Source organism: Coenobita brevimanus, chromosome 40 (assembly GCF_032717465.1).
Source record: "Coenobita brevimanus isolate Jiangsu-jjx chromosome 40, ASM3271746v2, whole genome shotgun sequence".
In the NCBI taxonomy this organism is placed as follows: Eukaryota; Metazoa; Arthropoda; class Malacostraca; order Decapoda; family Coenobitidae; genus Coenobita; species Coenobita brevimanus.
In genome coordinates, this window is record NC_136993.1 from 54,852,649 (window position 1) to 54,865,519 (window position 12,871).

A 12,871-nucleotide genomic window follows, 5' to 3' on the forward strand; every position below is an offset into this window, starting at 1 on the left:
CAGGGGGGTCGGTGACCCTCCACTGGGTACCAGGCCATGTAGGACTCGAAGGTAATGAGCATGTGGATCAGGCGGCGCGGCTGACGTGTTCGCTCCGGGAGGTGTCTTTTGTCCTCCCGAGTGGGACGCATCAGATCCTTCAGCCGCTCAGGTCCACTGTCATGCGGTGGGCCCGGGAGGAGCATCAGGTTTGTGTGGCAGAAGGCTCTCGTTCTGCTACTTGGTACGCGGCGGCTACCCGCTGTGAGCCTCTGCCACCACTGCCTGATGTTCCCAATGCTGTCCTGGTCCACATTCGTCGGTTGCGTCTGGGCTTCCTGTGCTACAGGCAGACAGCTCTAGCCCGGCCGGACCCGTGCGACTTTTGTCTGGAGTTGGAGGAGGAGCCTCTCCTACATTATGTTCTGCGGTGTCCGGTGACGCATGCCTTCCGATCCTGCTTGGCCCGCACTTTTGTTTGGTCCGGGGAGGACCTGCGGGACGCCCCCGCTGTGATTGCGGGGGTCCCTCTCCCCACTTTGATACGGGTGGTAACCCAATACCCGCCTCCTCGTTAGTCTGTCTATGCCATTTTGGCATGACCCCTAACGGGCTCCAGTTTGCCCGTGCCTCGGCCTCTGGGCCGGGGCGAATATCCCACCACCACCACCACTAGGGCTGCGCAACACACACCACAAAGTCCGCCAGGAGACAGGACGTGTGTGCTAGGCAATCCCTAGGTCCTGTCCTCCACACTTACTATTTTTTAACCAGCCCATACCCCACTGACCGGGCTAATGTATGGCCAGGCCTGCAATAAAGTTGCAGGGAATCTTTCAACAACAAAAACAACAAATAGGGCTGCGATGATTTTGAACAATGATAGTTAAAACCTATAGTACTGCAGCACGTATTTTAATATGTTTATCCCTAAAACGAGACTATTAAATTCAACTTCGGAAGCGAATCTTGGAGAAAATAATTGCTGATGGATATTACCAACCCCTTCTACTTCAGAACTCTCTCCTAAGGTAAATAAGATTATCTGAAGAGTAAAAATATTTTCTAAATACTGTCCCAGGCTGGTGAGTTTATTGATGTAACAATGTATTTTTGTGTTTACCTAAATTTAATTCTGACCCCAGAACTGCACACTAAAACCTGCAACATTGCACAGTTACATTTTATATACTAGTGCATTTGTTTATATATAAAAATGTTAAAAATAACAAACCGTGAAAAGGTTCTGTTAATGATCCTTGGTTGCATGAACTTCCCCCACACATCGTGCAAGTCAGACAATAGTGCAGAATTATGAAATGTCCATGGTCCACACCAGAAGGGACTCCAAAACACTGGTGTTGATAGCCATTACTAAGTAAAGCTTTGAAAAGAATTTGCTGGACTCATTGTGCATATAAGTTATAATGCAGAATGACAAGTAGAATTGTTAATAGAGAACTCAGAGTCACTTCAAGTGCAAGAGATACGTGAAGAGAACACATGCGAAAGTGAGGTTTGAACAACATACTATTACATTCCCGTCCCACACTGCCACAGCCTCCAACAGCAGAGGGAGGAGGTTGCCCATTGAGTTGTTCTTCCTAGAGGCAGCCTTTTGATGTGCAACAAGATCAGCTGATGCATTGTAAATAAACACAGGCTTCTTAAGTTTACTGTCTTTATTTTTCAGAAAAATTCACGTAATGCTTACCAACTTCACTTCACAAACTTCACTGACACTGCACCACACTCAAACTGAACTAAAATCAGACTGAACTGCTCTAGTCTCTTCCCGATCCATATACGAGTATAAGCTTCTTGTATTCTAGAGTGTTCTACACTTCTCCACAGTTCTCGTGCATTTCGAAGGGAGCATTGGTTATAAAAGTTATCAATCTGGAGACATCCAAAACATGCCAGGATTTCCTTACATTGCATAACACTATAAATTATTTAGCACACAAACTTAAATGACATATTTTAATAAACAATCACATAAATATAATAACATTATAGAAAAAAGAAGCAAAAAAAATAATAATACACAACTTATACAATAACTCTCTCAACATCTGCAGGTTAAATGGCAACTCTGACTCGTAATGGAACTACGGTAAACATCGGGAAACTTCTAATAAATCCTACTTCTCAACACTGCCCCATCCCTATCCTTTGTCGTCCCGACAGATTTACACAATGTATACAAACATAATCCTAAATCCAAACTAAACATCTAACTATACACAGAATAATCCTTCAACTTATCAGGTCTTCTTCTTTGCTGCTTCTGACGACATCTCTTCTCTTCCACACAGTCCAGTCCTCCTGGAATGTGTTGATCCTCTTCCTCATGCACTTCTTTTACTGGGAAACTGTAACCATCCTCTTGTACTTCAGTTTCTTGTTCCTTCTCAACATCCTCGGGTGCATGTGAATATGATTCCACGGAGACGTCCCAGCTGTATTGTCCTGGTCCATGGTACTGCCACAGACAATTCACGTATATGACCTTTGAGCAATATCTCCTGCCTCCCAAAATCTGGTACATTACGTCTGATCGGTGGTCAAGCCCGTCCCATGGGCTCGCAGCTTCGGTGACTGTCCCTTCTTTTGCTGAAGATTGTATAACCAAACTTGGTCACCATCCCCGAAGCTCACCTCACTTACCTTGGCATTATAATTGCATTTCATCACTTCGCTCAAAAACTGTAGTGCTTCTTGCAGCTGATGATGTATCTCAGCAAGCCTTTCCTGAGGCTGCTTTGCATAGCGGGAGGTGTCTGTAGGCAGCACTTCACCAGGTAGCCTTCCCACTAACAAGTCAACAGGTAAGCGTAATTCATGGCTCAACATCAGTGTTGCAAAGTGTAGCCTGTAGTCACATGGGTTGGAGACCGATATGCCATCAACAATGTGGATAATTTCTGGTCCCATTCCGTTCGTCCCTCTATGCAGTACTTGGTCAGTTCTTGTCCCAGGGTCCAGTTGAATTTCTCCACCATCCTATCTGACAGTGGCTGTAGTGGGGTTGTCCTGGTCTTTTTGATCTACAGTAACTTGCAGCATTCACGGAAGACAGGAGACTGGAAATTTCTACCCTGGTCTGAATGTAGCTCTTGTGGCATCCCAAAATGACAGAACTGTTCAACCAACAACTGAGCAACAGTCACAGCCTCTTGATCAGGGATTGCATAGGCTTCTGGTCATGTTGTGAAGTAATCCATGGCGACACGCGTATACCGGTTTCCTCTTTCAGTGAGTGGCAGAGGTTCAGCATTGTTCACTGCGACTCTTTCCATCGGTGCAATCACTTGGTGCAGCTGGAAAGGGGCACAACCACGTTTCTTGGTTCCCTTCTTGGCACAGCATACATCACAGGCCCGTCACCACTCTTCAACGTCCTGACGTATGCCAGTCCAGTAGAACCACTGTCGCAGCCGACTTAGATTTCTTCCCTCCCAGGTGCCCAGTAGTGATCTGGTTATGAGACTCATCCAAGATCCCAGACCTCATTTTCTTCAGAACCACCAGTTGCCAGTACTTGCTGCGACCATTGGCTGTCTCCCACTGATTCTCCAGTAGCCCACTGTCCAAACAAAGAACGCCCCACTTACTCCAGTAGCTCTTGGTTGCAGGACTAAACCTGGAAACCTCCTCCTGGACTTGGAAAGGTCCTCCTGCATTTCCTCATTGGTGGGGCTTCGTAGAAAAAACTGGCTGGTTGTTGTCTCTTGTCACCAGCCTTCACTAATTTACCCTCATCCTTCTCATTTTGACACTCATAGCTGAAGTGTCCCACCTCACCACATGTCCAACACCCATTTGTCGCATTCATGGGTTTCCTTGCACTGTTCTGTTCTTGCTCCTTTTTCCATTTATAACAATCCACCTTCTTGTGCCCTGGCTTCTTGCAGAACCAGCAAGCTCCTCTGATCTTCTGTTCTCTCTTCCACTTGTTGCAATCCTCTTTCTGAAGTCCCGGCTTCTCACAATACCAGCAACTTCCACTGATCTTCTCCTGTTCCCTCTTCCACTTATAACAGTCCTCTTTCCTATGTCGAGGCTTTTCACAGTACCAGCACCATCCTGCAAAATTTTCCACTTCATGCACCTGCACCTTTCTTGCCTTGCATCCTGCACTATGACATGCTTAAAAAGTGGATGTACAAGATCTGATCTAGGTCTCAAATTCTAGAGCCATGGCTAGTGCTTCTTGCATGATCATGGGTTGTGCCTGCTTCACTTGCACTTTCAACTCTGCACTATCAAGAGCATCGATGAACTGGTCCCTCAGAAGTATAGCCAACAGGTTAGGTGCTGCTCCAGGGTACACCTTGTATGCCATACTCTCCAGGTCATGAGCAAGCTGCTGTAGGGATTCTTAGCCCGTACATGGCACTGGAATCTTGCTCTGTAAACCTTAGCCAGGGTACATTGTCCAAATCCGTGCTCCAGAACTTCTACTAAGGAGTGATAAATGTTCCTCTCCTCTACTGATATCTGGCACAGAATTTCCACTGCAGCACCCTTAAGGCTAGTAGCAAGCTGCACTGCCCTCTGCCTATCGTCCCAACCATTCTGATCAGCAAGTAACTCAGACTGTGCACGGTAAGCTTCCCAAGATACTCTGCTGTCAAATTCCTGAGGTTTCCTTTTAATTGGACCCCCATTATAGTCATGCACTTCACTGGTTAGGGCCTAAAAGCTGGGGCATCATAATTAAGTCCAGGATGTAAAACTTCTGCATTCTGATACTTAACCCCGTAATGGTACTTTTACATGCTTGGGATTCGTCAAGATCCACCATACACTGTCCATTTTTTTCATATGCTCCCTGTACACTAGCCTGAGGCTCAGCAGTGCAATATTTCTCTACAGCCTCAATTCTGTCACAAATTATCTTCAAATGGCTGTCTACATGCTTGAACTGGTTATCTACATGCTTCAACTGGTCATCTACATGCATTCTGCACTCCACTCCATCACATTATTGCTTACCTCAGTTCTGCTGCTCCAGCTTGGCATCTACTCCCACCTTAAGCTGTTGCTGTTTTTCCTTCATTTCCCCCATGAAAGCATCTAGTTGTCCTTGCATCCTCAGTTGTAATAACCTATGTTGCTCCTGTAATGCCTCTTTAAGTTGTTCATATCGTTCTTTTTGTTCTTTACGTTGTGGCTGTAATTGTTCTGTGAGTTCTTTCTGTCCTTCATTCTGTGCTTGAGGCTGGACACTTTGTGCTTGTACTGTACACTTAGTGCTTGCAATAGCTCCATAATTGCAGCCAGCAATGCCTCCTCTTGGCTTGCTTGGCCTTGTGTCTGTACACCTTCTTGCTCCATGTCCCTGCAGCAGTTTCTAAAAATCCACCCTCCAGACACCACTGTTACATCCCCGTCCCACACTGCAACAGACTCCAACAGCAGTAGTGCAACATAACAAGGACGTTGCCCAGTGACTTGTTCTTCCTAGAGGCAGCCTTTTGGTGTGCAACAAGACCAGCTGAGGTGTTGTAAACACACACACACACACACACACACACAGGCTCCTTAAGTTCAGTCTTTATTTCCATATAATTACACTTATTGCATACCAGCTTCACAAACTTCACTGATACTGCACTAAACTCAAACTGAACTGAAAACTGAATGAACTGCTCTAGTCTCTTCCCCATCCATATATAAGGTTCCTGTATGCTAGAGTGTTCTACATTTCCTCACAGTTCTCATAAATTCCCGAGGGAATAATGGTTACAACAGTTACCAACTCCGCGACATCCAAAACATGCCAGCGTTTCCTTACACTCCATAACACTAAATTATTTAGCATACAAATTTAAATTAAATTACATAATTTAAGAAGCAATCACATGAACAAAATATAGAGAAAAAGGGCAAAAAAAAAAAAAAAATGTACAACTTACAAAATAATTTGCCCCAAAACAGCAGGCTAACTAGCAACTCTGACTCGTAACGGAAGTACGGTATGAGAATCATCGGGAAACTTCTAGTAAATACTGCTTCTCAACCGTACGAAAAAAAGAACTGACAGGGAGAGATGTGAATGTTTGGTAATGTGTACAAGTTGTTTCAAAGTACTACTCCCTCTGTGACCCTTAACGTACATGTGGCAGTGTGGCAACACTAGAATGTGTATCTATATGAATAGACACTTTGTGCACACAGACATACATTCATACATTTATCCTGTCAATGCAGTGCTACCACAGGTATGCCAGACATCACGGGGGGAAAGAAATACACTGATGCAACTGCACATTCTTATATAAACTGCCAATAAACCAAACAGGATTATTCACTGTACACCTCCGTGCTCCTATGACTCACACCCCAGACCAATTAAATGATCTGGCGTTAGCTGAGACATGGTACTAGGGTTGACCGACTCCCAGTTTCCTATGATTCACTCTCAGCTGAACATAATCGTCAGGCTTTGGCTGAAATAATATAGTAGTGAAGAGAAAACCATGAGAGTTATACTAAAGTGAAGAATTTCCATTTGAATTATGCCGCCTGTGGAGTAAAACCAATGATAGTATATTTAATCACAATCTGTCAGCGTAATACAGACTCCCTATTTTTAATGCAAATTTCTAAGTAAGTAGGGAAAATGGACTATATTTAGCCCTGGAATATGTTTGCTGACGCTAATAGCCACAGGCGGTCCGAAAATGGCAAGGAAATATAAAGGATTTCCATTCCACTTTGTGATTTAAAGTTTAAGCCCAAGGAACTAAGGATTACGAAGGCTTAAATAATGAGAATAAAAGTAAGGTACACTTTCACCCGGTGCATTAGTGAGAGTTTTCCAAACACATGTTAATTCTCTTGTGTTTGAATTCTACGTACCCCATCTATAGAAGTGGGAGTATGGTTTTAACTGACGTAATGAAACAAGTTATGATCTCTAAATACATCACTTAGCTCTCTCTCTCTCTCTCTCTCTCTCTCTCTCTCTCTCTCTCTCTCACTGCGAATTTTCAACTTCCGATTGAACGAGTATGTCAGATAAAGACAGATTTACTAAGCTTAAAAAGATCTCTATCTATCTATATACCTAGGCTGCTTCCCCCAAGAAAAAAGTGTTAGAGTGGGGAATGAAGAAATTCGTATGTTATTTTACCTACCTATTCCTTCATCTACTACTGATCCTTCTACAACTCCCGACCCAGGAGTAGGCCACTTGAGTCCAGGTACAGAACGCGGGAGTGACAAGTATCTCGCCTCCAGCAAATAATGTGTGAAATAAAACCCGTCTCTCGGACTTACATTATCGGTTTTGTAACACATATTCGTTAGATATTTATTATCCCTAATTATTACGTCTTAGTATCCTCTTATAAGCTACCGATCCTAACGATGTCGGTAATAGAAATATATAAATAGTATGTGAGAGGAAAGACGATGCGTAATGAGCAATGTAAGTCGGTCAGGAAGTAGTGTTACGAAGTTTCTAATGCCACCTGGAATACGACCCTCAGACCATAATGGGTCATATCCTTTTTCAGCTTCTTAACCCACTGGATCATATCACATCACTTAAGTTATTTTTTGGCTCTTTTTCATGAATGAGATTAAGGGTAACCCTTTGTACTAAGAAAGGAGGTAACAGTGTGCATGCCAACATCAGTCTTCAGTGAGGCTTGTCTTGTCACTCTCATTGCCCACTCCTGTACTATGAGAAGCCCTTCGTAAGGTGGATAAAATAATAATCTATCTACCTATCTATCTATAGCCTGACGCCCTAATCCCGCAAAGGGTGGCCGCAGACAAAACGCCTCCAAGTCACTCTGTCACCCACCATTTGACTACCCTCCCCCCAACTCACCCCCCCCTCCCTCATATACCTCTCAACTCCATCCCTCCACCTCATCCTCGGTCTACCCCTCCCTCTCCCTCCCTCCACCTCACCTACATATACCCTCTTAGTCAGTCTTTCATTCTCCATTCTCTCCACATGTCCAAACCACCACCTCAGTGTATTTCACCTAATCTTCTCAACCACATCCACATCTACCCCACAACGTTCCTTCACTTCTTCATTCGTCAACCTGTCCCTCCACGTCACTCCACATGCTCCTCTCAAGTAACTAATTTCCACTGCTCTTACTCTTGACATGTTCCCCTCTTGCAAGGTCCACGCCTCGCTTCCATACGTCAGGGTAGGGATCACAATACCATCATGCAGTGACTTCTTAACTTCCATACTCACCTCCCTATTTCTCATCACTGCTTTCAGTGTACCAACAACCTTCCTTCCCTACTGTATCCTTTCACGTACTTCATCCCCCAAAGTTCCATCCTTACTCATCACACTACCCAAGTACTTGAATGCACTCACATTCTCCATATCCTCACCATCCAACCTCACTGCACACTCTGTGACTTCATTCCTCTCAAACACCATAACTTTACTTTTGTTTACATTAACTTTCAGCTTCCTCCTCCTACACACTGTCCCAAATTCCTTCACCAAACCTTGCAACTCCCATTCATCTTCACTCAACAATACTGTATCATCAGCAAACAGCAACACCGGAAACTTCCAAATCTCACCCTCATTCATTAGGGCCAGCACATCCACTGCCCTACCTTGCACCTCCTTTACAACCCCATCCATATATATATTAAACAGCCATGGAGACATCACACACCCCGGTTTCAGTCCCACATTGAGATCAAAGAACTCACTCAGCTCACCATCCACTCGCACCGTAGCCCTAGCTCCCTCATACATACTCTTCACAGCACTCAACAATTTCCCCTCCACTCCATATATTCTTAATACCTTCCACATACCTTGCCTATCTATTCTGTCATAAGCTTTCTCCAAGTCCATGAAGGCAGCATACACTTTCCTTCCCTTCTCTAGATACTTCTCCACTAAACATCTTAGAACAAATATCTGATCTACACACCCTTTTCCCTTCCTAAATCCCCCTTGTTCTTCTCCAACTAGCTCCTCTGTCATATGCCTAACCCTATCAATGAGTATTCTACCATATATTTTACCAGTCACACTAAGAAGGCAAATACCCCTATGGTTACCACATACTTCTCTCTCCCCTTTTCCTTTGTACAGAGGAACAATTATACCTGATTTCCAGTCCTCTGGAACCCTTCCCTCTTCCCAAGCCAATCTACACAACTTCCATATCCACTCCACAACAATCTCACCCCCATACCTAAGCATTTCACCACACACTCCATCAATTCCTGGGGCCTTTCCCAGCTTAATCTTCTTCATCGTTTCCACTACTTCCGCCCTACTGATCTCTTCCTCCCTCCTCTCATCTCTTCTTCTCCCAGCCATTCCCCAACCACTTATACTCACACTGCTCTCACTCTCTACATTCAACAAATCCTCAAAGTGCTCCTTCCATCTCCTCAATTTCTTTCTCTTCTCCACCAACAATCTATTATTCCCATCTTTCACTCCCCTATTATTTCCCCTTTCACACTGCCTTACTTTCTTTACCTCCTTTCAAAACAATTTCTTACTCTCCCTCCATTTCACACTCAGATTCCTCCCAAACTCTTCATCCACTTTCTTCTTGCTCTCCTTCACCAGTCTCTTAACCTCCCTTCTCCTGCTCACATATACCTCTCTCTTCTCTCTCTCATCTTCTCCCCTACCTCTACTCGCCAACCATTCACCATATGCCTTCTTCTTTTGTTCCACAGCTCGTTTCACCTCATCATTCCACCATGCTGTCCCTTACACACCCTTGCATCTTCTCCTCACTCCACAAACCGCCTCACACGCTGCGCCTATCTCTTCCGTGAATATCTTACATACGTCTTCTACCCCTTCCATCTGCTCTAGCTCATACCTTCCCAATCTTTCTTCCACTATGCTCTTATACTCTGTAATTTTCTCACTATCTTGCAATTTCTCCACTCTTCTCACAGGAGCTGCTTCCTCCTGTCTTCCCCATCGCCTCGTCAACCACTTTCTTTGCATCGTTACCTTGGCCATCACTAAGTGATGGTCCGAGACTCCATTCCCCCATCCTCTCCACACTCTTGCATCCAACACTTGTCTTCTCATTCGCTCATCCACACACACGTAGTCTATCATTGCCTTTCGTTCAACAAGTTCACCATCCATCCTCCTCATTACTCTCCAAGTATACCGGTGGATCATCTTATGACAAAAGTAGGTGTTGGCTATTGCCAACAGTCAATCCACATATATCCACTTTTGCATCCTCAAGCACCTGAACAATCTCTCTCTCTTTCACTTCATCATTCACTACTCTCACATTCCATGTTCCCACCCTAAGAATGTCCTTTGTCCGTTCCTTAGTCGTCAACGTATGGTCCGTCCTGGTCCGAGGCACTTTATTCGCTTTTTTAGTTAGTTCTTTTTACGGGGTGGGGCACTGACCCACCACCAACCCTTTTAGTCGCCTCGTACGACAAGCAGGGATACTGGGGGAGTATTCTTGAAATCCCCCCCTACCCCTAGATAACAAGAATTAAGTGGAAAAATACGTCCTGTGCTGAACAGGTTATTCTGATGTACGTACTGCTTGTTTCCCTAGTCCACTAGTGCTGGAGAGGGGTGCCTTCACTCTGTGGCACAAATATATGCGGGAAGCTTCACTTCCCGGTAATGCTGGCATGTACGTCTAAAAATGTCCTCTATACCTTTCTTTATGAGGGTCGTGCAAGAAAAGGACAATTTCACGTACCAGATGAGGCAGGGACAACAACAAAAATAGCAAGAAAAACAAAATATTTCTATTGTTTTTATCTGTAGTGTGTATTTCGGAAGAGTGATACTTTATAAGGTTCACATATCCCGTTAAGTGACTTGTGGTAGGGACAACTCATGTTTGAGTTCTGTTGTATTCCACCTAACGTCATGCGATTTTACTCAGCTTAGAGTGAGTCACAGGATCCTGAAAGTGTTTAGCTTATGAGTGTAACTGGGTAAGTTAATGTAAGATATATGAAAAAATCTGTAACTTGCTAATGTACAATATAAACCAAATTCTCTGTCACCCTAATCGTGTCGTTTGCTTTGGTAGAGCGATAAGCGACCCAGCAGCATGAAGATTACCGCCATCTAGTGTCGCTAATGAGACTCGCCTTGGCACCGTATGAGCCACACTCTTCCCACTGACATTTACTCTCAGCTGACAGTGGCACATAAGACCCTAAGAGTGCAAACAGAAATGGGACCTGAATTAGGACCACGATAAAATGCTATTAGCTAAATGAATCAGTAAACTTACCTATCAGCTGTTCTTACTAATTCCTTTGTGTTCTACTGTATACCTGTGTGTGTGTGTGTGTGTGTGTGTGTGTGTGTGTGTGTGTGACTCTGGGCATAGGCCTCACAGCCTGCTTCTAGGGCCCAGTAATCCTCCGACATACCGCACACCTCTACATGTCACCACTTGGGCGCTAACACCCACCGTCCATATTGAATACATGCTTATGGGACTGGTGTATTGGTATTAGAGGGGGTATTTTTACAACATGTTGGCGGGTCTTCTGGTAGATCAGTAAAGTCTGATTCTATGAAATTCAAATCCTTAAACTGTTCCCCGCCTCAGTAGGGATTTGAACCTGGATCCAGAAGGACTGCAGGCCACTTATCTACCGCTTGAGGGGCGATATTTGGAGGGCGTGATAGAGGTAACTAACGACCTTCAATAGCGAGCACCAAGAGCGATTGTCATCAACATTCAGATCAACATTAGTAGCCCAAGTGAGTCTTGTTTTAGCACCTTATCCACCACAACCATCCCACTGGTGTTTTTGGCTTGGAATAGTATTTAATTTCACACGGTTTCTTATGATTTTGTTCAACATAAAGTAAGTCATTGGAAACTAAGGGTGCTAACAAAAATGGGAGTAAGGTTTGGATGAAGATAAAACTCTCTTAGGAAAATAATGTACTACACTTACTTATCGACTGTGTTTACCAGATCCTCTATCGTCTCTACTCGTGGCGGGTATTTGGGCAAGGTGAGGGAGGCGATAAGTGACCCTCGATAGCCAGCACCAAGAATGAATGTCACCACCATCCAGGTCAGAATTAGTGTCCTCGGTGAGTCTTGTCTTGGCAAACTTTCTAGCACACACTGGTCCAGCAAGAGTACCAAAACAGTGTTTGCACAGTCCACTCCAGACAGGCTTCTAGCTTCCTCAAATTGGACCACAATACGCATCATCTATGGGTAAACCACAATTAATATGCTATTCAAGATGAAAACAATGGAGTAATCAGGTTACAGACAATTCATTCTCATAAAATAAAGAGCAAGTATGAAGGGTGTTTTTCAATAGTCAAATCTGGGGCTAAGGAATGTGGAAACTTTCTTGAGTCTTGTGTATTTCTGCATCTACATTCTTTTTTTGGAGGGGGGGTGAAATTTGTGTGAAATCAATGTTTAAGGGAACGTTTAAATCTTATAAACATTGGTTTAATCACACTTGTTCTAATGCTGTCCGCAACAAGGAGAGGGCCTACAAAAGGTACCGGAGCCAACTCACTCCTGAATCACATCATCTTTACGTTTCTTCCTGGAAACGTGCTAAGTCTGTTCTTCGTTCTACTAAAAATAATTTCATCCATACTAAATGCTCTCAACTCTCCAACTCGAATTCTTCCCGCTCCTTCTGGCACCTTGCCAAAAATCTTTCTAACAACTTTACCTCATCATCCCTCCCTCCTTTTTTCTACTCTGATGGTTCTGTAGCTATTTCTTCTACTGATAAAGCAGATCTCTTCACACAGACTTTCTCCTCCAATTCCACCTCAGACGATTCCGGTGCTGTTCCTCCATCTCTTCCCCCCTCTGACTTCCTCATGGCTGACATTAAAATTTCTTCAGTTGATGTATTTTCTGCCATC

At 44.1% G+C, this 12,871-nt stretch overlaps 1 protein-coding gene across 1 annotated transcript in view; it reads right to left on the reverse strand.

Moving 5' to 3' along the window:
* Positions 1 to 1,108: 1,108 nt before the first annotated feature.
* Positions 1,109 to 12,871, reverse strand: part of LOC145397113 (ionotropic receptor 21a-like) — a 29,854-nt gene continuing 18,091 nt past the window's right edge. The window contains exons 5-7 of the mRNA XM_080270314.1: positions 11,923 to 12,188; positions 2,275 to 2,441; positions 1,109 to 1,140 (exon numbers count right to left, since the gene is read on the reverse strand). Of these exons, the coding sequence (XP_080126440.1) occupies positions 1,109 to 1,140; positions 2,275 to 2,441; positions 11,923 to 12,188 (465 nt within the window). The remainder of the gene's footprint in view (positions 1,141 to 2,274; positions 2,442 to 11,922; positions 12,189 to 12,871) is intronic.